A 27,700-nucleotide genomic window follows, 5' to 3' on the forward strand; every position below is an offset into this window, starting at 1 on the left:
ATGTTTGAGTAAATCTTTATAACTAGTCTGTTTACATTTGCAAAGCTCAAAATGCTCTGTGCCACCTCGTGATGTCATGAAGTGGTAGTTTTCAAGTGAACAGCAAATTTTTAACTTTCAATCTTTAAATTACAAGCGTTTTTATTCCTTTAAACTACAGTGAAAACATGATATTAATGTAAAGGGGTTCACTTCTCCACAGATTTGACCTGTAACTTTGCTTTGTGATGGGGCCTGCTTCTCTCCATGGATATAGTTAAAGCTGCACTGTGTACCTTTCTGGTTGCTGGTCTGTCTTCTGCTTGTTGCTATGGATATGTCATTGCTCTGTCTGTCTGTCTCTGGAATGTTTCGCAGTGTGACTTTAAACAGCTCTACTTTACTTTATTTATTCAATTACAAGTGGTTTTATAGCTCAAAAATACCTCGAAAAACAGACATTCTGACTGTGAGCGGGGTCGCCTCTCCACAGATCTGACCCGTAACTTTGTCAGGTTTGGTCTCCATGACGATAGAAAGGTAGAAAAAGAAAAGCATTCGACGGACCCTCCACGAGAAAAGTTACACAATGCATCTTTAACAAAAAGGCACGAAAAAATGTTTTAAAATTTTTTTTTCAAGCTGCACTGTGTAACTTTTTGGTTGGGGTTTCGTCACCTAACTGCTTGTTGTTATGGATACGTCATTGCTCTGCTTGGAATGTTCCACGGTGTGACTTTAAACAGCTCTACTTTACATTTATTCAATTACAGCTGGATTTATAGCTCAAAAATCTCTCAAAAAACTACATTCTGACTGTGAGCGGGGTCGCCTCTCCACAGATCTGACCCGTAACTTTGTCAGGTTTGGTCTCCATGACGATAGAAAGGTAGAAAAAGAAAAGCATTTGACGGACCCTCCATGAGAAAAGTTACACAATGCATCTTTAACAAACAGGCATGAAGAAGTTTCCTTTTTTTAATATATTTTAGCAAGAAAACCACAAAATTTCAAGCTGCATTGTGTAACTTTTTGGTTGGGGGCCCTGTCACCTGCTTGTTGCTATGGATACGTCATTGCTCTGCTTAGAATGTTCCACAGTGTGACTTTAAACAGCTCTACTTTGCATTTATACGATTACAAGTAGTTTTAGAGCTCAAAAACACCTCAAAAAACAACATTCTGACTGTGAGCGGGGTCGCCTCTCCAGAGATCTGACCTGTAACTTGGTCTGGTTTGGTCTCCACGGAGATAGAAAGAGAAAAGCATTTGACGGACCCTCCACCGGAAAAGTTACGCAATGCATCTTTAACAAACAGGCACGAAGAAATGATTTTTTAAAACATGTTTTGGCGATAAAAACCCAAGATTTCAAGGTGCACTGTGTAACTTTTTTCCATTGCCTACCTGCTTGTTGCTATGGATACGTCATTGCTCTGCTTAGAATGTTCCACAGTGTGACTTTAAACAGCTCTACATTGCATTTATGTGATTACAAGTGGTTTTAGAGCTGAAAAACACCTCAAAAAACCAACATTCTGACCGTGAGCGGGGTCGCCTCTCCACAGATCTGACCCGTAACTTTGCCAAGCTTGGTCTCCGTGACGATAGAAAGCTTTAAAGCAGGGGTGTCAAACTCATTTTGGTCCGGGGGCCGTATCCAACCTACTCTGATCCTAAAGGGGCCGGATCAGAAAACTCATGGCATATAAACCTTAAAAATAACAAATATTTGTGCAGAGAAACGCAAATCTATTACAGAAATCATTTTAATTGATGAACTCTTTCTTTTACAAAATATTATAATATTATGAACAACCTGAAACTTTAAGAAAAATGCAAATTCAACACAATATTTTAACATGAACTTGCAAATAGGAGTAAGTCCATTTTTGTTGTAAAATCCTGCACTCGGCTCCACTTTTCTCATGTTGGACATTTTTCTGATGAGGGTGTCACGGTCAACAGTCAAAACGATCGTCCTTTAAGAGCGTTTGGAAAGAGACAAGTCTTCATTTGTGCTGCTCTGGTGGGAGGGGCCACGTACAGAGACGCTGGAGACGCTGCTGTGATAAACACCACAGAAAATTAACACGATTTTAATAGAAAATATCATTACAATATTTGAGTAGAAAATTAGCCGAGGGCCAGATTAAAGGTCTTGGAGGGCCGGATCTGGCCCCCGGGCCTTATGTTTGACACCTGTGCTTTAAAGCCATACTGTGAAACATCCCAGCCGAATAAACAACATCTACGTGAGGTATTTGACGAAACCTTCACCGGAAAAGCCACGAAATGCACCGTTAAGTTTTGCAGTTGAGCCACGAAAAACATTTCAGAAAAAGTTTGTGGAGATTTCTAGAAAAACAAAACATAAAAAAAAAAAAAAAAAAACTCTTTGCAGGGGACATTTCTTTTATCCAATTACTGCAGAGTTTGCGGTTCGATTGCAGCACCCCACTCACTCATGCAGTCCTGGGTGTTTGTAAGAGGTGTTCTCGCTTCCTGTGTACCGCCGGCGGTTTCCTGTGCTTGTTCTCGACGCTCTGGTCAGGTGTGATACGAGCTCCGACTCTGAGAGGTGTTCAGAATAAAAACATCTGTGAAGGACAATTACAAAAAATTAAAAAATAAGTGAAATAGAAACTTGAGCCTGGCTGCTGTCGTGTTTAGCCTCATTCGAGCTGCTGCAACTGTCACGAGAGAGAAATTGCCTAAAAATGTTGAAATGTCGATGTAAGAAAGAAACAAAAGTAACACCGGGTTGATTTGATGAAGAAATAAATTGAAAAAAAATTTAAAAATGAATGTTTGTGGAAATTGAAAGACTCTGAGTGGGCTTGCATCTCCACAGATCCTGACTCTTACCTGGTTTGGAGTTGGGTCTTCTCGCTTAACTTCATGGAAATGTTGTTCCTTTGTCAGTGTTGGGGAGTAACAGATTACATGTACCGGAGTTAAGTAATCAGAGTACAATTTATGAGTAACTGTATTCAGTTACAGTTACTGTTTCAGTGAGTGGTAATTGGATTACAGTTACTTTGTTGAAATAAATGGATTACACAGCGAGATTTTACTGTTTTCACATTTTGGGCTATTTTTATTTTTTTTTCCCGGTAATTCCACTCATTGCCAGACATTAAACCAGGTCTAAACCTGATCTAAACCAGGACTAAAACCAGGTCTAAACTAGGACTAAACCAGGACTAAAACCAGGTCTAAACTAGGACTAAACCAGGATTAAACCAGGACTAAACCAGAACTAAACCAGGATTAAAACAGGACTAAAACCAGATCTAAACCAGGACAAAACCAAGACTGAAACAGGACTAAACCAGGACTAAAACCAGGTCTAAACTAGGATTAAACCAGGATTTAAACCAGGTCCAAACCAGGTCTAAACCTGATCTAAACCAGGACTAAACCAAGACTGAACCAGAACTAAACCAGGACTAAACCAGGTCTAAAACAGGATTTAACAGGACTAAATCCTGCTGTGTGGACGTGTTTCCTCGTTTTCTATCAATAATATTTTTAATTTGGTTCAGTAAAATCTGGGCTTTTTTTTATTTTCTTTTATGAGACAAAACTTCTTATGTGAAGATTTCCTCGTCTTTGTTTCTCTACAGCAAATCAAGTAATCCAAAGTAATCAGATTACATTACTTACTTTAAGTAATTTAATGGATTATGTTACAAACTACTTTTTGGGGTGTGTAATCTGTAATCTGTAGGGGATTACATTTTAAAAAGAACCTCCCCAACACTGTCCTTTGGTGAAAATGTTCCACTGTACAGCATTAAAAGTAAACACAGACTGGGGCGGTGCAGGAAAAAAAATTGTTTCAAATATCAGTAAAATGTTCAATATCGGATTAGGACTGGTCAAAAATATCGACTAAATTGATAATTAGAGATTTAAATGAATTTGTCTGGAAGAAAATTGTTTGTTTTTTCTAAATTTTTCATTGGAAATTGCACCAAAAATGCAAGAAATGCCTCTCTCTCAAACATTGTGAAGACTAGTACAGTTAAAGTTGCGCTGAGGAACTTTTCTGACGCAGGGTTTACTGTTATGTTTTGCCTAGATTGACCAGATTTTCAAAATAATGACGGTCGGTAATAGTAAAATTGTGAAATGAGTGTGTAATTGCTGGATTTCAGATGACATCACCAAAACCAAAATGAAAAAACAGATAACAGCCGTTTATGTGACTTCTGTGACTGCGATGCCGGACTTTTGCGTCGCATACGGACTGAACCAGAACTAAAACAGGACTAAACAAGGACTAAACCGTTTTCAGTCCTGGTCTGGTCCCGGCCTCAATCACAGTCTGGTCCGGTCCCGGCCTCAGTCCTGGTCTGGTATCGGTCTCAATCATGGTCTGGTACCGGTCTGGTCCTGGTCTCAGTCCCGGTCTGGCCCCAGTCTCAGTCCCGGTCTCAGACCCGATCTCAGACCCGGTCTCAGACCCAGTCTCAGTCCCAGTCTGAGTCCCGGTCTGGTCCCAGTCTCAACCACAGTCTGGTCCCAGTTTGGTCCTGGCCTCAGTCCTGGTCTGGTCCCGGTCCTGTTCCCGGTCTCAATCCTGGTCTCAGTTCTGGTCTGATCCCAGTCTCAGTCCCGATCCTGGTCCTAGACTGGTCTCAGTTCTTGTCTGGTCCTCTTTCTAGGTCCATGTCTCAGTCCCAGTCTGGTCCCGGATCTGGTATAGTCCTGGTTTACTTCTGGCTCAGTCCTGGTTCAGTCCGTATGCGGCGCAAAAGTTTTGGAGACAAATATTGAAGAAAACAGTTTTTTAATTTTCTTATTTTTGGTTTTATATTGAAAAACAAATAAACGAACAACACACAGATTAGAAAAGTTCCACAGCGCGCCTTTAACCGCTGTAGTTCTCGCGACGTTTGAGCGCGGACGACGGCGGCGGCGGCGGCGGTGGCCCGTATTGCCGCCGCGCCACATTTGCAGTTTAATAACGACGATAAACGGAGCGGAGAAAAACACAAAGCACATTAAGAGCTTTCCAAACACGTCTCTGAGCTCGTCTTACCTCATCCGAGCCCAGCGCCTGTTGTCAGTGTCAACACGGATTAGCCTTTTACTGTTTGGACAGATTCCGTCTCACATAATAATGCTCCGTCTCCTGCTGTGGTCCACCGGAGGAGCGCTACGGGAAAACAACGAGACGGGAAAAAGTTACGGACGGGAAAATTATACGTACGAGCGTTTCAGTAAACAACGAGACGGGAAATTAGCCGCTAACGTGCTACATTTAGCCGTGAACGTTTGACCGTTTTCTTGTTTACTAAAACGTTCACGGTGAAAAGACGTCCCTGTTGACCCGGGACAGGCCCAGTTTTGAGCCTGTGTCCTAAAAGATTTATAAAAAAACACTGATTTGTCACAGTTTTATAAAAGAAATATTCCTATTTTTGACTAATTTGATCTAAAACAGGACTAAACTAAGACTAAACCAGGACTAAACTGAGACTAAACCAGGACTACATCAGGACTAAACTAAAACTAAACCAGGACTACATCAGGACTAAACTAAAACTAAACCAGGACTACATCAGGACTAAACTAAAACTAAACCAGGACTACATCAGGACTAAACCGGGACTAAGCTAAGACTAAACTAGGACTAAACTAAGACTAAACCAGGACTAAACTAAGACTAAACCAGGACTACATCAGGACTAAACCAAGACTAAACCAGGTCTAAACTAAAACTAAACCTGGACTACATCATGTCTAAACCAGGACTACATCAGGTCTAAACCAGGACTACACCAGGACTAGATCAGGTCTAATCTAAAACTAAACCAGGACTACATCAGGTCTAAACCAGGACTAAACTAAGACTAAACCAAGACTACATCATGTCTAAACCAGGACTACATCAGGTCTAAACCAGGACTACATCAGGTCTAAACCAGGACTACATCAGGTCTAAACCAGGACTAAACCAGGACTATCACAATTTTTGACTAATCTGATCCCTGCCAACAGTAAAGAGGAGCAAAAATTGACATTTGTTTTGCCAAAAAACAAAAATGACCATAAAAAAGTCTCTCAGATTGTGACTGACACAAGATTATACATATAAAAAATCAAAATAAAAATACTGTCATCTTGTTTAGTAGCATGTAGCATGTTAGCATATGTTCCCCCATAACATTTGACCGTTTTCCTCTTTGTTTTTTCTGTAAAATGAGATGCTAACAGGCTACATTTATCCATTTGCATTTTCGTAAACAAGAAGACGGTCAAAAGTTTTGTGGAGAAAATGAGACGTGCTACATTTAGCTGCTAACATTTGACTTCGTTTGTATTGTCGTTTCTAAAATGCTGCGAGGGGAAAAATGACAAGCTACGGTGATCAGATTTTCAAAATAAAAAACTGGGACGTCCCCGAAAACTGTCAGAATCAAATTCAAGTCAAGTCAAAATCAAATACAGGCCAAGTCCACGTCGAGTCTCGAGTCGCTGACCCAAAAATCCAAGTCAGGTCCAAGTCGTCTGCTTTGAACTTCAAGTCATTTCAAGTGTTTAAAACAAAATACCGACTATAGCTTAGACTTTTGCTATTTATATGACTTTTAAACGAAATTGTACTTATGTTTTTTATTTATATATGACTATTTCTAAAAGAATTGTAGAAATGCTTTTTTTTTCCTTTTTAAATGTCTTGACAATTTTTTAGTGTGAATCATTAAGAAAAAATTCAGATTTAAAAGTGTTAAATAACAGTTATTTTGTCATACTGTATTGTACTATTACTGCGTAGTACTGCGTAGTACTGTGTATTACTGTAGTACATTGTAGGACACCACATCACAGCACCACATTTATCAACTGTAAAAAAAAAGTATTTTCTAAAAAAAATGTTTTATTTTTTTTTATAAGCGTCAAGTCTTCTCAAGTCATAGTGCTCAAGTCCAAGTCGGGTCCCAAATGATTGGCCTTCAAGTCCGAGTCGAGTCCCAAGTCTTAGTCCAAGTCTCAAGTCGTAAAAATAGTGACTCAAGTCCGACTCCACGGCGATGCTTTTGCTTTACGCCGTTAAACTTATCCATCTGAACGTCAACGATACTTGTCAGATCTGTGGAGAGGCGAACCAAGTCAGACTAAGAACACACATTTACATTTTTAAAGTTTTTTTTGAACACTAAAACACCGCCGTAACTTAAAAAAAAAACATAAGATATGCTTAATGCCGCGCTGTGAGACATTCCGGGCGAAAACGCAAACATCATCGGAAGAAAGTTGACCGCCGGAAAAGTTACACAATGCAGCTTTAAATTGGAATACGTTACAAAAAAAGCTGTGTGAATTCAAATCTGTAGGTTTGCTTTTATTGTTCTATCAGGGAAAATAAAAATGTGCAGCTGTTTTAATTAGCTGGATTAAAACGTTTACGTAAATATATAAATTACGGCGAGTTTTCTTTATTCTATAGGACGACGTACATTATGGGGTAAATAAACGAGGATGGGGGTAGAATAGTAGAAATTATTGTTGAGTGTAAACACTTTAAAGCTTTCGTATTGTTTGGAAAGTTATTATCTGTAATTACGTAAAAGTAAAACTGGCACAAAGTTCATGTTTCTATACGGGCACGATAAATACTACAATTACTACATTTCATAACGGAATATATCCTCAAGGTCTGTTTTCTGATTTGTGTTGTAATGTTTATTCGTTCGCTCGTGTTAACAGGAAGTGCTCCGTTGTGTTGTTGTTTTTAAACTCCACACTCCTTCACCAGAATCATTTGGGTCATTTCAAACCTGGAATTTCCGATTTCTGCGGAACAAAAGGTTAAAAAAGAAGGAGCTGTTTACTTTAAAACGACTTGTTCAAGGTGGAACGGAGCATTTCGAGGTTTGGAAATGCAGACGGATTAATAAAAAAGGAAAAAGTAAATGAAACGAAACACAAAAACACAAATCCAGGTGTGTTTTCGATGAGTAACTCGACTTAAAGCCCACGAGAATCAATTTTTACGTAATATAAAACCTTTAATGTGTCTGCAATTACCTAAAAATAAAAGTTTGTGTTTCTATTTGCAGAAAAATTAGTAAAATTATTATATTTTTAACATCTATAACCTCAAAAATCACACGTTATTTAGACTTAGACAAACTGTATTAATCCACAAGGGAAAATATTTGGACACAGGAGTCACACATCACAATATAATATAATAACAAAGAGTAAAAAAATATAAATGGTCTTAATAAATTCTAAATAAGTTACAAAAAAGAGAAAGAGACAGATGTCAAATAAGACAAAATTATATAAATGTAAATGTACAAGTCAAAATAAAATTGAAAAATAAGTAATAAAATATAAAATTATTAAAAAGTATTATCTGTTACATGAGGGCGTGTTGTTGTACAGTTGTAGGGAGTATTATCTATGACATAAGGGCGTGTTGTTGTACAGTTGTAGGGATTATTATATGTTACATGAGGATGAGTTGTTGTACAGTTGTAGGGAGTATTATCTGAGTTATTGTTACAGTTGTAGGGATTATTATATGCTACATAAGTTTGAGTTGTACAGTTGTAGGGAGTATTATCTGTGACATAAGATTGAGTTGTACAGTTGTAGGGAGTATTATCTGTTACATAAGATTGAGTTGTTGTACAGTTGTAGGGAGTATTATCTGTGACATAAGGGCGTGTTGTTGTACAGTTATATTGCGTATCGTTTGAGCTGTTGTACAGTTGTAGGGAGTATTATGTTACACGAACATTTTCGACGTAAGAACACTTTGCCACAATTTAAAGCTCACAAGAATCAATTTTACTCAATAAGACCTTTAATACATTTGTAATTACCTAAAAATAAAAGTTTGTGCTTTTATTCGCAGAAAAATGAGTAAAATTATTTGATTTTTAAAAACGTATAACCTCAAAAATCGCGCGTTATTCATGAAATCGGCGCTAATAACGCGTCCGTGTTCTATTACAGACCAACCCCACGTGTCCTCACCTCACATGCACCCCCGCACGCGCGCGCCTCTCACCATCAGGACCGTGGGCGCGCGTGCACGAGGATGCCAGGATGCCCGGGGTGGAGTGGAAGGGGGGGCAGCGCGTGCACGCCCCCCCCCCCCACACTCATAAACGCCGGTCGCGCGCATCCCTCTAATCAAGCTGATTAAAAATTCCTCCGGGCGCGCGCGGCCGGGGCTCGCAGCAGCTGTTCCCACGGTGTGTGCGCGCGTGTGTGTGTGTTGTGTGTTGTGGCGTGCGTGCGCGTGCGTGCCAGAGTGTGTGACTTGTTCCCCAGTCTCTCTCAGTCCGTCCACTTTCTCCACTTTATTAGTGTCCTCCAGGACTTTGGGGCCCCGCAGAAGTGCCGGGGGGATGCGGAGGAAGCAGCCCCGTGTTCGCGACGCTTTTACTGCCTTTCTCTCTGGCACACTCTCCCCCTTCCGCGCCGCGCCGCTTCCACACAAACATAATACCCCCTCCTTTCTTCTATTTTCCCCCCCAAATTCTTTAGCCCACCACCAGCACGCCATTAGGAGCTGGAGGAGGACCGGCCGGGGGTAGTGAGTGAGCAGGCGGGCGGGCAGGAGAGGCAGGCAGGCAGGAGAGGCTGGTGCACGGCGGAGCGAAGCAGCAGCAGCAGCAGCAGCAGCAGCAGCAGAGGAAGCAGCGGCAGAGGAAGCAGCAGCAGCAGCAGCGCGGCGGACGGAGCGGCGGAGAGGCGGGAGCGATGAGTCAATACAACTAATCATTTAATGGGGACAGAGCGGAGTGTACGCGGAGCGAGGCAGGAGAGCGAGAGGAGCAGCTGCTGCCGCCGGACCGGGCGCTATCACCTCCACCCCCCGACCGCCTGGACGCCTCCTACCGCTTCTCCCGCTCGGTCACATCCGCGCCGAGCCTCCCTTGGACCCCGCCGCCGGAAAGTAGACGCCACTTTTCCCCCACTTCGCCCCGTTGTTTGAACGTGTCGAACCTGCTCCGACCTCCTGCCAACCCGCATCCGCCGCGAGTTAGCACCGAGAGAAGCACGCTGTCTTTATTATTGTTGTTGTTGTTGTTGTTTTGGGTTTTTTTTGCCCGCCGGCGTTGCAGTTCGGTCCGTCGGCGAGGGAGGAACGCGGGGGTCGGTTCGGTGCGGTGTCCGTGGCCGGGTTTTTTTTTTTTTTTTTTTTTTTTTTTTTTTTTTTTCCTGAGCAGCTCCGGCGCACGGGTTGCCGAGCTTTTCACCCCCTTCCGCTGCTCCGCCTGCTAACCGCACCGCTTTCTCTTCGCTTCCCTCGCCGTCGCCGCTAAACCTCTCCCCCCGCTCCGTAACGCGTGCATGTCGCCGGTCGCGGAGCTCGCAGCGCCCGCGTCGGCGGTGGAAGCTAACCGCGCGGGGAAGCGGTGAACGCAAGCGGCGAGAGGCGTACGAAGAGCAGCAGCGAGCGACGAGCGAGCGGTATGTCACGGTCCGCGGTGCGTTCCCACTGACCGCGAAGAAGAAGAAGAAGAAGAAGAAGAAGCGTTCGCACGGAAGAACCGCCGTCCGCTGCCATGCACACGTAAAAAAATAAAAAACGGGAGAGGCAGCGCGAGGAGCCGGCCAGCCCAACCGGAGTTACTGTTTTTGGGGCTTGTTTGGGAACCTTTTTTTGTTTTCTACCCTGGCCAAACTTGAAGAAGAAGAGACGACGCGGTGCAGGTGGCGTTGTATGCTCTCCAGTGCTGAAGTGCGGCGGCGTTTCAGGTTTGTGGATAGGTCTTCCCCACCGTAAACTTACTCCACTTACTTACCCCCCCCACCCCCTCAAAAAAAAAAAAAAAAGGAAAAAAAAAAAGAAAAACAGTGAGTATTTTGTTTGTGTTTTGAGGTCATTTCCAAACCCTGACCTGGATCTAGTCTCGGCTCGGGTCTAGCTCTGTGTGCCTCTCCATTCTCGCGGAATTAGTTGCCTCATTGCGCGTTATGAATGGGGGAGTTATGATCTTTGGAGTGGGGGTGGACGGATTTGCTCATCTCACTCTTTTGACAATGCGTTCTTGGTCCACCGCTTCAACCTTTGCACACACAGAATCCAAACTGTTTCACCGAACTCGATACGGATGAAACTTTCCATCCCCGAGCTTGAATTTCCCGAAATGCTCTGGTCTGACTTTTGTTTTTGTGTTTGCTCTTTAACTTTTCATGACCCCGTGAGTCAGCAGATGTCCACGACCGACCCCACAAGCCGCTCCGTGGGAAATTGTACTTTCTCGTTTTTTTTTTTTCGCCCGACGCACCTGTCTCTTGCGTTTTCGTCTTTTTTTTTTTTTTTTTTTTTTTTTGGGGGGAGCTGCTCATCGTCTGCGTCACGAATCCTACATCCACACGACCCGGAGTGTGTGGAGTCTGTAGAGCGAGCGCCTCTGGTTTCCTCAGTGGCGTGCAGCAGCTCACCCGTATGCTCGACTCATTCATGTGGAATTTCTCTGCAAATGAATGTATTTGAACTAAAACTAGGCCTTGTTTTTTGCCCCCCCCACCCCCCAGCGCACACACACACACACACACACACGCACGCAGGTCTAGTGGGACGCACATACATAAAACATGCGCTGAAAAATAGGAACATTAGTGCTGCACGAAAACGTCACCGCCGCCAACTTGTTCGAACTGAGCCGAGGTGACAGTCTCCCCGCGTCACCGCTCCCGACAATCCAGAAGACTTTTTAGGGCTGGAAATGTGTGTTTTTACTCGACTTATTTCATGCGCACGCTCAGACGGGCGCACAAAACACACATCTGTCTCATTTCTGATTCCCTGATTAGATACACCGTGCCTTCCCCTGCAGGTACCACCGTATTACTCATAAATCTGAAATAACGCCGTAACTCAGTCCTGAAAGGTAAACACAGAACGAACGAGCGCAAAGCGGTGTAGGGGGGAAAAGTGAGTGAAAGTTGTGCGTTGTTGCGCGTCGCCGTGTGTACGTGCGGCTGTTTTAAGGTGGTGGGTTTGATTCCGGGGCAGTGCCGGGCCTTTCTGCCTGTGTGGAGTTTGGACGATTCGGGTTCCTCTTCCTCTAAAAACACAAGACGGTAAAGTTCACTCCCCTGAAAAAGAGATTCTCGATCTCAGCGGGATTTTCCGGGTTAAATAAAGGTCAATAAAACGTCTCTCGAACGTAACATGTGATCCTCAGACCAGAGGACAGGAGGTGTTTGCTGACTCACTGTTTGTGTGTGTGTGTGTGTGTACAGGTGATTTTAAATTCACTGTTTGTGTGTGTGTGTGTGTACAGGTGATTTTAAATTCACTGTTTGTGTGTGTGCAGGAGAATTTAATAATAATATTAATAATACATCAGACTTATGTGGTGTTTTTTTGGACACTCAAAGGTGCTTTTTAAACTCACTGTGTGTGTACAGGTGATTTTAAATTCAGTTTGTGTGTGTACAGGTGATTTTAAACTCACAGTTCGTGTATCTGTGTGTGTGTACAGATGATTTTGAACTCACTCTTGTGTGTCTTTGGGTTTGTGTGTGTGTAGATGATTTTAAACTCACTGGTTTGTGTGTGTGTGTGGATGATTTTAAACTCACTGTTGTGCGTTTTTGTGTTTGTTTGCAGCTGATTTTAAACTCACTGATGTGTGTGTGTACAGGTGATTTTAAACTCACTGATGTGTGTGTGTACAGGTGATTTTAAACTCACTGTTGTGCGTTTTTGTGTTTGTGTGCAGGTGATATAAGCTGAGGAGCTGAGAATGATGGAACATCTCAGCGAGACGTGTCTGGGCAAAGAGAACTCTGAGCTGGTGAGCGGCATGGCAGAGGCCAAGGGCCCGGCGTCCAAAATGGTGCGTCTGGAGAACGGCCCGTCTCTGCCCGGGGCCCCTCCGGCCAAACTGCCGCGCCTGGAGCAGAACGGGCCCAGCGCCCCGAGCGGACCGCCCGCCAAACTGCCACGCCTGGAGCAGAACGGGAGTCCCCTGGGGCGCGCCCGCCTCGCCAGCAACGGAGCCAAACTCTCCGGGATCCCGTACAAGCCCAGCAACCACCTGCTCAAGTCCTGCCACAAGAGAGGTGAGAGGGCACGGCCCGCTGCTGTTGTGCGACGGTCGGACTCGTGTACACGCGCACACAGAACACACAACATACACACACAAACACAGCACACTGAACATACACACAATTCAATTCATATTTTTATCTAACGTATTTAAAACGGCTTCAGACGACCGAAGTGTTTCACATAAAAGTCAACACAAAATAACATGACGCACACTCAATACATAGAACATACTTTGCTACACACACACACACACACACACACACACACACACACACACACACACACACACACAGGACGCACAATTCAATTCATATTTTATATCTAACGTATTTAAAACAGCTTCAGACGAACGAAGTGTCTCACATAAAAGTCAACACAAAATAACATGACGCACACTCACTACACAAAACTTACTTTCCTACACAGTTGCACACTCCACAACACACACATGCACACACACACACACACACACACAGAGCACATAGTCAAACACACAATTCAATTCATATTTTTTATCGAACGCGTTTAAAACGGCTTCAGACGACCAAAATGTTTCACATGAAAGTCAACACAAAATAACATGACACACACTCAGTACACACAACACACTCTCATACACACACACACACACACACACTCTACAACACACACACACAGCACACAGTCACACACAATTCAATTCATATTTTTTTATCCAGCACATTTAAACATCTTCAGATGACCGAAGTGTTCACATAAAAGTCAACACAAAATAACATGACGCACACTCAGTACACACAACACACTCTCATACACACACACTCTACAACACACACACTCTGAGTACATGTCATTACACTGCGGTCTATAGCTGAGGTAGTATTTATCCGCAGGACCGGGAGCCTTATTTAAACAGAATACATTATTTATGGCACACACACTTTTCTAATATAACCTGCGTCTCGTCGTTGTGCGTTTTGTGCGTTTCTGTGGCACCTGAACGTCTCATTGTGTTTCCTCAGAGCTGCTGCTGCTGCTGCTGCTGCTCTAGTTGTGTTTTTAAACGTGTATTAAAACATTTCATCATTTTACTACGCATTTTACATTAGTACAAAATCATAAATGTGGTATATATTTATCTCGGTGTTGCGACAGAACAGATTTTCCAGAGTATGTTTACAGATTTTCGGTAACGCAATAAAACTGAGATTAACAATTTGACCATAACAAAGGTTCAACACACAAAAAAACAATTAATCACACACTCACGCTGCACAAAATGAGGTTTTTGAATGCGATAGTGGAAATAATTAAGCAAAAAGACGCGATATTTTACAGATTTTGTAATGTTCATGTACAGTAAAACAAAACGATTCACTTTTTGGACATCCTGACGTTCTAAAGTTCCTATTTTTTTCCGAAATTGAAAATATTTGGCGTCACTGTTTTGTTCTGAACCGGTCTCTATGACTATTTAGTTTTTATTTTTACTAAATCAGAACATTAATTTGCCGACGTTACTGTGACGCAACGCAATTTTTTGAGTTTTTTTGAAATGTGTTGTTAAATTTCTTAAGGTGAGACACTACAGGTACAACTTATTTTCATTTTTTATCATTGTTTTTAGTCAGTTTGGACACGATTTCATGTGGAAACGACGAAATTATCCATTCTAAGATGAAATATAAAAAAAAAATAATCATGTAATCAGCCCACGGATCAGCCCTTAAAGCGGCACCTACACGAAACTTTACCGTCTTCTAACAATATTTTTGACAAAACGTAAAAGGATTTAATTCAAAGTCTGATTTATTCAAGTTTTAACTCAAAAAAACTAGGTGAAATTTGAATTTTTTGGCAGATCTAATTTACTCAAATACTAAATAAGAGCCCAAAATCACCTCTGTAGCAAGAAATTTAAACCTAGATCTTTTCATGTTTGTTTTGAATGTCCAAAAAAATGCAAAATTTTGTCCGTTTTTACACATAAAATACGAAATTTTTATATGAAACCCTTACACGAAGAAAAACATGTAATGCGTTTTTTTTTCTTACATTCATGTGAGTGAACTACAGAAAGAGTTTCAAACCGATATTGATATAAATTTAAGATTTTCTCACATTAATAACGAAATCAGCCAAAGCGGCAAGACACATATCGATATCGGTGATGAAAAACATTAAATAAAATAAATAAAACCGAAGTAGTCTTACATTTAAACACAGTCTCGCGATAAAGACTATACAGACTTATCATTTTATATATTTTAGTTGGAACGATGATTTTTAAGGGTTAATTTTTATCGTCTGTACTTTTTCTCGGGAACCTTTACTTGTTTTTCCTGTTCTGTGATTAAATTTGAGCTGTTGAGGGTTGAATAAATTACTTCTATGACTCATTATAGATAGAAAAAGGTTCCATTCTGCTTTTTATTTGTGTTTTTTTAACCATTTTTTACACTTAGAATCGTTTCTCTTGGGGATAATTCTACTTTACGATTATTGTTTGAGTGGCTTAAATTAGTTTTAATATCATCATTTATCGTCTTTATTATCGTATTTATTTATCGTCAGCTTCAAAATTTGTTCTCGTGACAGCTCTGACTTATAGACTTTATATAAATTTATGGGGGCTCTTCGGGTCCATCGACTCTGGCTCCAATTGGCTTTCCATTGAAAAATAGTCGTCAGTCCGTAAAAACTTCTTTGAGTCTCGTCGTTTTTGGCCTTAAAATGTTTAAATTAGTGTTGAAATGTACCATTTTTTGCCCTCTGATGTGATATTTGGGCTTGGTGTACTCGCTGATACATGCAGTACAGTTAGAATACTTAATTTAATAACTTACAAGAACAAAAAATAAATCAATTAATCGTACGATAACATTTAACGAGTTTGATAACTTTTCCGGACGCGATAAATTCTATTTGCATGTTTGTTTTCCAAAGAGACTGAATGTCAAAAGGTCTCTATCGCTCTCTGACTCGTCACGTTTAACAAGTGGAATGATGCTTGAACCGATGTGCGCTGTGTTTATCAGCACAGCGGATGCGCGTGCGAGTGCAGAAAGCGCCGCAACACGAGCACCGCCGTCAGAACCAAAACCGTTCATCGCCGTGTGACAAAACAAGTCACGATGCCGAATCAGCACTGGTGAGCGTGACATTTCTCAACAGCCACATGCGTCAAATGACGAGAAGAAATGTCTCAAACCCCAACAGCCGAAATAAACCCAAAGAGTCAGAAATCCCAAAATCCCACCAAACTCCGACATGATACCAGACAGAACAGTGACTCCCTCAGAGCGAAATTGGATCCTGTGTCGCGAGTTAATATGAAAACTTCAAGACCAAAATGCCGCCACAGAGAGACGAAGCCACAATATTCCAATGTAAATCAACAACTAAAATCACTTTTGAGGACAATTTTGAGACTTAATAATCCATTTTTATTTACTGTTTTGGTTGTGTTTGATTCAGCAATGGTTTATTCAAGTGCATTTTTGTGAACAAGTCCTCGCTGTAAACCAGACACATTAGGATATTCGGTAATACTTTATAATAACTACACCTTATTTAGCCTTAATAAAGCATGAACAAAGGCTTAATTAATAATGAACAAAGACTTAATTAAGTAGTTACTAAGCGTGAATCATTATTAATTACTACCTTGCACTTAATTTGTCTGTGCTGTAGATAGTTACTCATAATTATTTCATACTTAATTGCTCATGGACTAACTATTTGAGCATTTATTAATCATTAATAAGCTATGAGAGAATGATTTACTAATAATGCAATACAATGATAATTCAGGCAGCTGTTATCTGTTAGTTAAGTCTTTTTGAGAGATTTTCTAAAGTGAAGACAAATTATGCTTTATGAAGCATTTACTAAGCGTGAATCATTATTAATTAAGTCTTTGTTCATTATTAATTAAGTCTTTATTCATGCTTTATTAAGGCTAAATAAGGTGTAGTTATTATAAGGTGTTACCAGATATTCTTATGTTAACAAGTCTGTTTTATGTAGGTCTGTTGTTTTTGTTTGTCTTGCAGTGCCTGTGTTAAATGTTCTTTAGAATATAAGGTTTATTGATCTTTGAAAGGGTGTATTTGCATTTTTTATTTCATGGTCATTATATTAGTCAAAATTGGTCTCAAAATGTCAATATTATCGTTTATCGCAATCAATTCTTGGTCAGTTAATCGTACAGCAAAACCTGTGATCGTTACAGGCCTAGTCTCAAACCCGAGCGACACAACTAGTCTAGCTCCCGAGAGTCCGAAGTCCCGAAATCCCACAAAACTCCGACGCGATACCAGACACAACAGCGACTTCCTCAGAGCGAAACAGGATCATGTGTTGCGGGTTAATACGAAATTACCAAAATGACGAGGACAATTTTGAGACTTAAGAATCCATTTTTATTTACCATTTTGTTTGTATTTGGTTCAGCAATGGTTTATTCAAGTACATTTTTGTGAACAAGTCCTCGCTGTAAATCAGACTACATGAGGCTAGTCCTGTGTGAACAAGTCTATTTTATTTCGGCCTGTTGTTTTTGTTTGTCTTACAGTTCGTGTGTTAAATGTTCTTTAGAAAGTAAAGTTCATTGATCTTTGAAAGGATGTATTTGCATTTTTATTCCATGGCCATTATATTAGTCAAAATTTGTCTCAAAATGACAATATTATCTTTTATCGCAATAAATTCTTGGTCAATTAATCGTCCAGCAAAACCTGTGATCGTTACAGGCCTAGTCTCAAACCCCAACAGCCGATATAAACCCAAATTCAAGCGACAAAACTAGCCCCGCCCCCGAGAAATCCACTGAAATCCCACAAAACACCGACACGACACCAGACACGACAGAGACTCCCTCAGAGTGAAACAGGATCATGTGTTGCGGTTTAATACGAAAACTTGAAGACCAAAATACCGAGGCCACAGCAGCAGCCACAGAGACACGAGACACAATATTCCAGTGTAAATCAATCAATAAAATCACTTCTGAGGACAATTTTGTTACAGAGACTTAATAATCCATTTTTATTTACTGCTTTGGTTGTGTTTGGTTCAGCAGTGGTTTATTCAAGTGCACTTTTTGTGAACAAGTTCTTGTTGTAAATCAGACACATTAGGCTAGTCTGTTTTATTTAGGCCTGTTGTTTTTGTTTGTCTTACAGTTCCTGTGTTAAATGTTCTTTAGAAAGTAAAGTTTATTGATCTTTGAAAGGGTCTATTTGCATGTTTATTCCATGGTCAGTTTTAGGGATGGGCATGATTAGTTGATTAATCGATTATGTTAATTTTTAATTGACAAACCGAATGTAGGTTGCTGTGCGTCCGTTTTTCCACGTCCTGTCCTGGCTGTCTGGGTTGGGTTTTTTTTGTGTTTTTTGTTGTTGTTTTTTTTAATAATAAAGTGATGCAAAACACATAATGTCAAACGGGCTGATGTGGCTCTGTAGTGGTTACAGTTTGTATTTTGTAAAGTTTAATTTATTTATGCAGATTAGCAGTGCAGATAGTAATAATAATGATGATCATTTTAATATAAAAACATATAATCGATGGTTAATTCTCCCGACGATCGATTAAGAAAATTTAATCGAATGCCCATCTTTAGTCATTATATTAGTTGAAATTGGTCTCAAAATGTCAATATTATCATTTATCGCTATAAATTCTTGGTCAATTAATCGTCAAAATCGCAAAATCAGGCCTATTCTACAAGGCTGTTTTTGAAGAAATGCAAGAATAAGACTCTGAGGACTAAAATATTTGTTAAATGTTTAGTAATTTTGACGATAAGTAGCGCTGAAGGTCACTCTCTTCGTGATCCTGGTGTTTTTATTTCGTGATTTTGTCCCTATTCTGGCTCCAAATTCGCTTCTGTAACCGCCATCCTCGCTGAGCTTCATTTGACTGGACCCGAACGCTTTAGGTGATTGCATTTGACTTTTTTTTTTTTGACAGTTTTTGGTTCATAATTGGTGATTTTATGGCACCGAAAACCTCAAGTCAAGTCAGATTTATTCGCGCGGCGCTTTTAAAACCAAAAACGATCATAAACAAGACACAAAATACGCAGAGAAAAGCAAGAAAAAAACAAAAAAACAGTTCTTTTCTTCCTCCACCCTGACGCCACATCCCTCCGTCTCCTCCCGCATTTGTTTGTCAAGGCAAACTTCGGGTCCTTTAAGACTCGTTTTACGTTTAACCTCCCCGCCGAGATGATGACATAGGGCTTTAATATGAGCGCTGTCACCGGCTGAAATACACTTTACGGCGTCTCCTCCCGAGGTCTGGAGAGCGAGCGCCACAGGTTGGGAGCGGCGTTGGCTGATAGATCTTGTTTGTTTGTAGATTTGGCGCGCGGCGTGAGTTTTTCTGGGCAAGAGGGACCCGGCGCTCTTGGACGGGAGCTGCGCGCGTTCTCCGATGGGCTGTTGGTCTTATCTCCTCCTTATTCTCTGTGTCACGCTCGCCTCAGAAACACTTTATTTTTCATTTGCGCCCCGGTCTGGCTTCGGCGTCGTTATTGTGCGTTTCCGTTGTTAATATCTGACTGTCGCTAATTCTCACAGCAACATTTAAAGCTGTGGAGACTTAAAGGGCCGATATTACACAAAACTGAGTCTCTTTTCTTTTTTCTTTTTGGTAGTACTGTATTTTTCGGACTATAAATCGCACTTAAAATCCGGTAATTTTCACAAAAATCAACAGGAAAACCAAAAATAAGAAAATGTAAAAAACACTAATTTTCTTCATTATTTGTCTCTAAAACCAAAATGAAAAAAAACAACCCAAAAAAAACAGATAATGATTTGTTTTTTTCAGTTTTCGATTTTGTGTTTACATGAAAAATGGAAAAAACGGATCACGGACTGAACCAGGACTAAAACAGGTCCAGGACCAGACCGGAACCAGACTGGGATTGAGACCAGGACCAGACAAGAACTGAGACCAAGACTGAGACCAAGACTGAGACCAAGACTGAGACCAAGACTGAGACCAAGACTGAGACCAAGACTGAGACAAGACTGAGACCAAGACTGAGACTGGGACCAGACCCGGGACTGGAACCGGGACCAGACCAGGACTGAGACCAGGATTGAGATCAGGACCAGACCAGAACTGAGACCAGGATTGAGACCGGGACCAGATCAGAACTGAGACCAAGACTGAGACCAAGACTGAGACCAAGACAGAGACCAAGACAGAGACCAAGACTGAGACCAAGACTGAGACCAAGACTGAGACCAAGACTGGGACCAGACCAGGACTGAGACTGGGACCAGACCAGGACTGAGACTGGGACCAGACCAGGACTGAGACTGGGACCAGACCAGGACTGAGACTGGGACCAGACCGGGACTGGAACTGGGACCAGACCAGGACTGAAATCAGGATTGAAACCGGGACCAGATCAGGACTGAGACCAGGACTGAGATCAGGACTGACACTGGGACCAGACCAGGACTGAAAACAGTATAGTCCTGGTTCAGTCCTGGTTCAGTCCTGGTTCAGTCCTGGTTTAGTCCTGGTTTAGTCCTGGTTCAGTCCTGGTTCAGTCCTGGTTCAGCACATGGGAACCATCTCCATGATCTTGTTGCTCGTGTTGGTCAGGATTTCCTCGGCTGGACGATTTGACCTGTGGTCCATGTTTAGTTTGTTTTTACCTCTTCAAAAACAGACCTGCAGTTGTGTTTTGTTTCATTCTCACATGTTTGAGTGACTCTTTATTATTAGTTTGTCTACATTTCCAAAACTCAAAACACTCTGTTCCACCAAGAGTTTGTTTTCATCCTGACAGTTTGGACTCCTCAGGACAGTATCCCAGGTGTGTGAGAGTAAAAAAGCCCCTCGTCCCGGTTTATCGTCCTGTGGGTTTCCGTATTTCGATTGCCTCTGTAATCCAGCGACGATGTTTGTTTTTCTCTGTCCCAGTGATGTTTGCTCCGTCCCCGTCCATGATGTGGTTTAAACCGATGATAATGATAAAATCAAATATTAAATCCAAACTATTCAATCATCTAATGTAGTTTTTCTGCCACAAATCAAACACTCAAATGTCGATGTTTAACTGGAACAAACACAATAAAACCAAAACACTTTTAAAATGTGACTTGTTCCTCCATTTCTGCGACGGGAGCTCAAATCGACGGCGTTTAAACGCGTGATTAGTCGACGAATCGTTTTCAGTTATTAAACTAAGACTTTGTAAGTCTTTATTTCTATAGCACTTTTCACTGACATATGTCACACAGACACTTTACAGATCATCATTCAGCATTATTCATTCACTCTACACCTGGTGATGTAAGATACTGTTGTAGCCACAGCTGCCCTGGGGCAGACTGACAGAAGCGCGGCTGCCATGCCAATCGGCGCCATCGGTCCCTCCGACCACCACCATCACACACACACACACACACACACACACACACACACACACACACACACACACACACACACACACACACACACACACACACACACACACACACACCACTTTCATACTAGGCAATGTGGGTGAAGTGTCTTGCCCAAGGACACATTGATTGATTGTATTTAACTGACCTGGACTATCAGCTGTTCTTGGACCTGGAGCATGTTTGTGTTGATGGGGGAAACCGGAGGAAACTCATCCAGACACGAGGAGAAACATGCAAACTCCACACAGAAAGACCCGGGCGACCAGGGGCTCGAACCCAGAACCTTCTTGCTGTGAAGCATGAGTGCTAAACCAGTCCAGTTTCCTGTATGATAAAATGACTTTATAAAGTCACTTTTTTTGTTCTATAATCAGTCTTTTGATCTGCCACAATAATGTAATCATGAATTTAAATGAAAATACCTCAAGTTGAGCTTTTCTTAGCAAGTTTTAGGTGAGATTAAAAAAGAGATGAATTAATTATAGATCATAATTAATTCATCTCTCCATTTTTCTCCTTTAAACTGTAAGAGTGTTTATTGTTCGTGCACATGTGCAGTAGAGTCAGGGAGCTCAAACCGACAGGACACCGGCTCTGTTTTACTCTGACTCTGTGGGTTTTGTCGTGCTCAGGCGTCGACAGGTCGGTGCAGAGTTTTTCTTATTGTGACAAGTTTGACAATGGGACTCTGAAAAATGATTATAAGGCTTTCGCCGTCCGTTCATCCGCCGCCTCTGAACCCGATCTGAACCAGTTCAAATCAGTCTGCAGCTCCTGTGACCGTGACCTCTGACCAAAAGAACTCTCAATTATAGAATTACAGAATGATTCATAATGATCCTGATGATTTGAGTCATGAGTGAAAACAGGATCATGTGAAAAAATATTTGTGTGTGCGCTTGAAAAGAAAACGCTCGTAATTACAGAGTGTCAGGAATGTTCAGTGAGTCACGATCACGAACTGTCAAGACCAGAACGAATGACTCTGACATCACTCACGGTGTGAACAGATCCAGTCAAGTGAAGCTCACTGAGGCTGGCTGGAAGCACGGGGAGCATGTGGTAATACAGAAAACGCTCCACTGTGTTTTTAAACTCCACACAAACCTTCACTAGGATCATTTCAGCCCTGGAATTGTAAATTTTTTACTGAACTAAAGGTAAAAAAAACCTACCTCTTCATGACATCACAAGGTGGAACAGAGCGTTTTAAGATTTGTAAATGTAAACAAACCTATAATAAATGATAAACACGTGGGAATGAAACAAAACACAACTCCAGGTCTGTTTTTTCAAGAGATAACAAAATCTGTGTCATTTGTTCATTTGTTTTTCAAAATAAAACCAAAAATAAAGTGAAAAAACAACAGTTTTCTTCTTTTTTTGTCACCAAAATCAAAATGAAAAAAAAAAAAAAAAAAAACAGATAATGATTTGTTTTTTTAGTTTTCAGTTTTGTGTTTAAATGAAAAATGGAAAAAATGGATAACGGACTGGACCAGGACTTAACCAGGTCCAGGACCAGGACAGAGACCAGGAATAAGGCCAGGACCAGACCAGGACCAGACCGTAATTGAGACCAGGACTGAGACAGGGACTGTGGCCGGGACCAGACTGAGACCGGGACCAGGACTGAGACCAGGACAGAGACCAGGAATGAGGCCAGGACCAGACCAGGACCAGACCGTAATTGAGACCAGGACTGAGACTGGGACCAGAACCAGGACTGAGACCAGGACCAGACCGGGACTGAGACCGGGATTGAGACCAGGACCAGACCAGAATTGAAACTGGGACTGAAACCGAGACCGAGACCAGGACTGAGACCAGGAGCAGGACCGGGACTAAGACCGGAACTGAAAACGGTTTAGTCCTGTTTAAGCCCTGTTTTAGTCCTAGTTCAGTCCTAGTTTAGTCCGTTACCCATTTTTTTTTCCATTTTTCATTTAAACACAAAATAGAAAAATGAAAAAACGAATCATTATCTGTTTCTTTCATTTTGATTTTGGACACAAATAATGAAGAAACTTGTTTTTTTTTTTTTTCATTTTCTTATTTTTGATTTTATTTTGAAAAACGACACACAGATTTAACAACATTATCACACGACTTAAAGCTCAATTCAGACTCAAATTTACCTAATATAGAACCTTTAAAGATACGTTGCGTAACTTTTTGCTCATTGCTCTGCCTGGAATGTTCCGCAGTGTGACTTTAAACAGCTCTACTTCACATTTATTCAATTACAGCCGGTTTTAGAGCTCAAAAATCCTCACAAAAACAGACATTCTGACTGTGAGCGGCGTCGCCTCTCCACAGATCTGACCTGTAACTTGGCCTGGTTTGGTCTCCGTGGAGATAGAAAGGTTTAAAGCCGCACTGCGAAACATTCCAGACGATACTGTATACAATCAAAACCAGTAACATCTCCGTGAAGAAAACCATCAACACGACTACTACTCTTGACTTTTCTGTAATCCCCGCCTGCCTCTGTCAGCGCTCACTCCTGCCCCTGCCCCTGCCCCTGCCCCTGCCCCTGCCCCTGCCCTGTCTGTTCCCCGGCGGGCGCGCGCTGAACCATTGTGTCCTTGCCCCAGAACAATATTAGCGGCGCGTGGACCTGCCGCGGACAAAGCTCGTATTGATCCCCGCGATGGACCTACGCAGCACTCTTTATTGTTAGATCTTTATCTATGAAAATGAGCGCGGAGAAAAAGCGGCTCTTTCAGCACATTCCCCCCCCCCGCGCGGCGTCTGTCAGCCCATCGATTGTTTGGGCCCGGGCCGTCTCCGCCGCCGAATCTCCGCGTTTATGTATCTGGCCTCATCTGGAGCGAGGAGGGAGCGAGGAGGGAGCGAGGAGGAGCGAGGAGGGAGCGAGGAGGTGACGGCGGGACACTGGGCAGTTAAATGGGCCGCACCTGTTAATTGGGGTTAACGCGGGGGCGGGTAATTGACTGTGTACGGGGGTAAGTGGTTCTTATGGGGCTTATATAGTGTACAGGATTTACACGAGCGCGCGGAAACACCACCGAGACATGTCACTAAGGCCATGTTCAGACCGCGCGGCTAAAACGCTGAATTCTGGATTTTTTTTTTTTTGTGGAATCTGATTTTTTTTTTTTTGCGAGTTCGTTCACGTTTCCAATCAAATGCGACTTGTACACAACTTGTGGCGCCACCTAGTGCCTCCGCTCAACTTCATTTCTCTCCAGCGACCAGGTCAGGAATCGGAATACACTAGACCAGACATGTCAAACTCAGGCCCGGGCATTACATTATTTATTTAAAATTGTGGAATTATTTTATATTCTGCTCTGGTAACACTTTCTAATAACTACACCTTATTTAGCCTTAATAAAGCATGAACAAAGACTTAATTAATAATGATTCACGCTTAGTAACTACTTAATTACTACCTGAATTAGCACTTAACTTGCACTTAATTCGCCTGTGCTGTAAATAGTTACTCAATACTTCTTAATTACTCATGAATTAACCATTTGCGTGTGCATTTGTAAATGTATATTTAAGTACAAATTTGAGCATTTATTAATGATTAGTAAACCATGAGGGAATGATTTACTAGTAATGCATTATTGTTTCTCTGGAATTTGACCAACCTTAACAAATGTTTAATAAATCATAATTTGTCTTCACTTTAGAAAAACTCTCAGAAAGATTTAACTAACAGATAACAGCTGCTGAATTAACATTGTATTGTATTATTAGTAAATCATTCTCTCATGGGTTACTAATCGTTAATAAATGCTCAAATGTGAACTTTAATATGCATTTATAAACATGCAAATGGTTAATTCATGAGTAATTAAGAAGTATTGAGTAACTATTTACAGCACAGGTGAATTAAGTTCAAGTTAAGTGCTAATTCAGGTAGTAATTAAATAGTTACTAAGCGTGAATCATTATTAATTAAGTCTTTGTTCATGCTTTATTAAGGCTAAATAAGGTGTAGTTATTATAAAGTGTTACCTATGCTTTTTCTGGATTCAGTGTTAAAGCAAAACTATTATTAAACATTTCATATTTTAATTTTTAATAAGAAAAGGTTTAACGTTACAGAGAAATCATGCAGATGTTGTTAAAATTTTTCAATAAATATTTAGTTTTTAGTTTGGTTCGCAAAAACCCTCGAAGTGCGAGTTTGGGCACCAGCCAATCAGAGAAGAGACAGATATTCTGTGTTGGTCTTGAGACTTGCCTCAAGACTGTACGGTCTTGGTCTTGTTTCGAACTCAACTATGTTTGGACTCGGTCTTGACTCGGTCTTGAATCCGCTTGGACTTGGTTTTGTCTCTGTCTTGTCTCGGTCTTGAAGGTGCTCGGACTCGGTCTTGTCTCGGTCTTGTCTCGGTCTTGTCTCGGTCTTGAAGGCGCTTGGACTTGGTCTTGTCTCGGTCTTGTCTCGGTCTTGTCTCGGTCTTGAAGGCGCTTGGACTTGGTCTTGTCTCGGTCTTGTCTCGGTCTTGAAGGCGCTTGGACTTGGTCTTGTCTCGGTCTTGAAGGTGCTCGGACTCGGTCTTGTCTCGGTCTTGTCTCGGTCTTGTCTCGGTCTTGTCTCGGTCTTGTCTCGGTCTTGTCTCGGTCTTGAAGGCGCTCGGACTCGGTCTTGTCTCGGTCTTGTCTCGTCTTGTCTCGGTCTTTGTCTCGGTCTTGTCTCGGTCTTGTCTCGGTCTTGTCTCGGTCTTGTCTCGGTCTTGTCTCGGTCTTGTCTCGGTCTTGAATCCGCTTGGACTTGGTCTTTTCTCTGTCTTGTCTCGGTCTTGATGGCGCTTGGACTCGGTCTTGTCTCAGTCTTGTCTCGGTCTTGTCTCGGTCTTGTCTCAGTCTTGTCTCGGTCTTGTCTCAGTCTTGTCTCAGTCTTGTCTCAGTCTTGTCTCTGTCTTGAAGGCGCTTGGACTCGGTCTTGTCTCGGTCTCGAGGTCTGACACTTGACAATTGATCAAATGGAGATAGATTTATAAAAACATTAATATATTTGTGCCAAAATAACAGTCAAATTCAAATAAATGTCAAAAATTACAAAAATGGTTTTGATTTAGTCTCAGTCGGCCCTGGTCTCGGTCTTGTCTGAGTCTTGGCCTTTAAAAAATCTCGGTCTTGTCTCGGTCTGGACCCTCAAAGGTCTTGGTCTTGTCCTGGTTTCGAGACCCTGTGATCTCGGACATGGTCTTGGTCTCTTGACTACAACACCTGCCCTAACGCAGAATGTTCCCAAGTTTGTCTTTAGTTTTCTGTCTCCTCGGAGTCATTCAGGTGTAAAATAACGAACAGAAAATTTGGTTTGGTTTGTGTTTCATATTTGTGTAATTACCGGGCCTTTCCACATGAAACAAAAACGGGCACAAAGCTCGAGGTCGTCTCTGTCGGCGTAAAGAAACGAAAGTGAAATTATTTTTTCATAATCGCTTCAAACGTTCGTGGAACCAATCCCAAACAAATTAAGTTAATTACACTGGGTTTCCATATGTCCTTTAGTCTCGCTCACAGAGTCGTAAAGCCGTTTAAAGCCCAAGGTCCCATGAATAAGTCTCTGTAGTCTGACATTTGGCACTTTGTCCACTTATTTATTTGAGTCCATTCTTCACTCGCTGGCTTGTTTTTTTTTTTTTAAGAGCCCACATTACGCCGTTTTCTGTTCCGTGTTTTAATGTTTCTTCGTCGCAAACAGACCTGGAGTCGTGTTTTGTTTCATTCGCACACGTCTAACGCACAAATCCTGCACGTTTAGGCGTTCGGAGTTTTTCTCTCAAACCGAAAACGCTCCTTGTGATGTCGCGGTAACACAGGAAGTGCTCCGACGTGTTTTCAAACTCCACACGCCTTCACTAGAATCAGAATCATTTCCATAATTTCAGCCTTGGATTTCTAAAGATGTGACTTATGTTGAGGCAGTTTTATCACTTTTCCCGACTCTAATGCTACAAAAAAGCCCAAATTATTAGAAAATTCTGGTTAGACTAATAAAAATAAAGGATAACGCCTCTATATGTTTAAATAAAAGTGACAAAAAATGCTTTAGTTGTGTGTAAATTGTCTGAGTATCCCAAATTGGCACATGGAATTATCGCCACTTTTCTCCACTTCACTGATGTAAATTTATGATTAAATATGATAAATATCCCACCAAAACCTGAAAACTCCTAAGGATCTAGAACGTTGTGATGTGAACACTCAAAAAAAGGTGAAAAATGTCTAAATTGCGCAATAGTTATGTGATTAGACTAATAAAAAT

The 27,700-nt window shown here is 41.5% G+C and overlaps 1 protein-coding gene across 6 annotated transcripts in view; it reads left to right on the forward strand.

The window, feature by feature from the left end:
• Positions 1-27,700, forward strand: part of LOC110166306 (DNA-binding protein SATB1) — a 262,741-nt gene that overhangs the window by 45,213 nt on the left and 189,828 nt on the right. For 5 of the 6 annotated variants that reach the window (XR_008633447.1, XR_008633449.1, XR_008633451.1 and 2 more), the window contains exon 2: positions 12,693-13,035. Coding sequence is in view for 1 of the 6 variants with exons in the window: in XM_055163679.1 (XP_055019654.1) it covers positions 12,717-13,035 (319 nt within the window). In the remaining 5 variants the exon portion in view is untranslated. Of the gene's footprint in view, positions 1-9,716; positions 10,717-12,692; positions 13,036-27,700 lie in introns of those variants that run through there. The other variant, XR_008633448.1, reaches the window with a different exon arrangement.

Source organism: Boleophthalmus pectinirostris, unplaced genomic scaffold (assembly GCF_026225935.1).
Source record: "Boleophthalmus pectinirostris isolate CB_2022bp ecotype Guang Dong unplaced genomic scaffold, ASM2622593v1 HiC_scaffold_6, whole genome shotgun sequence".
NCBI classification, from domain to species: domain Eukaryota; kingdom Metazoa; phylum Chordata; class Actinopteri; order Gobiiformes; family Gobiidae; genus Boleophthalmus; species Boleophthalmus pectinirostris.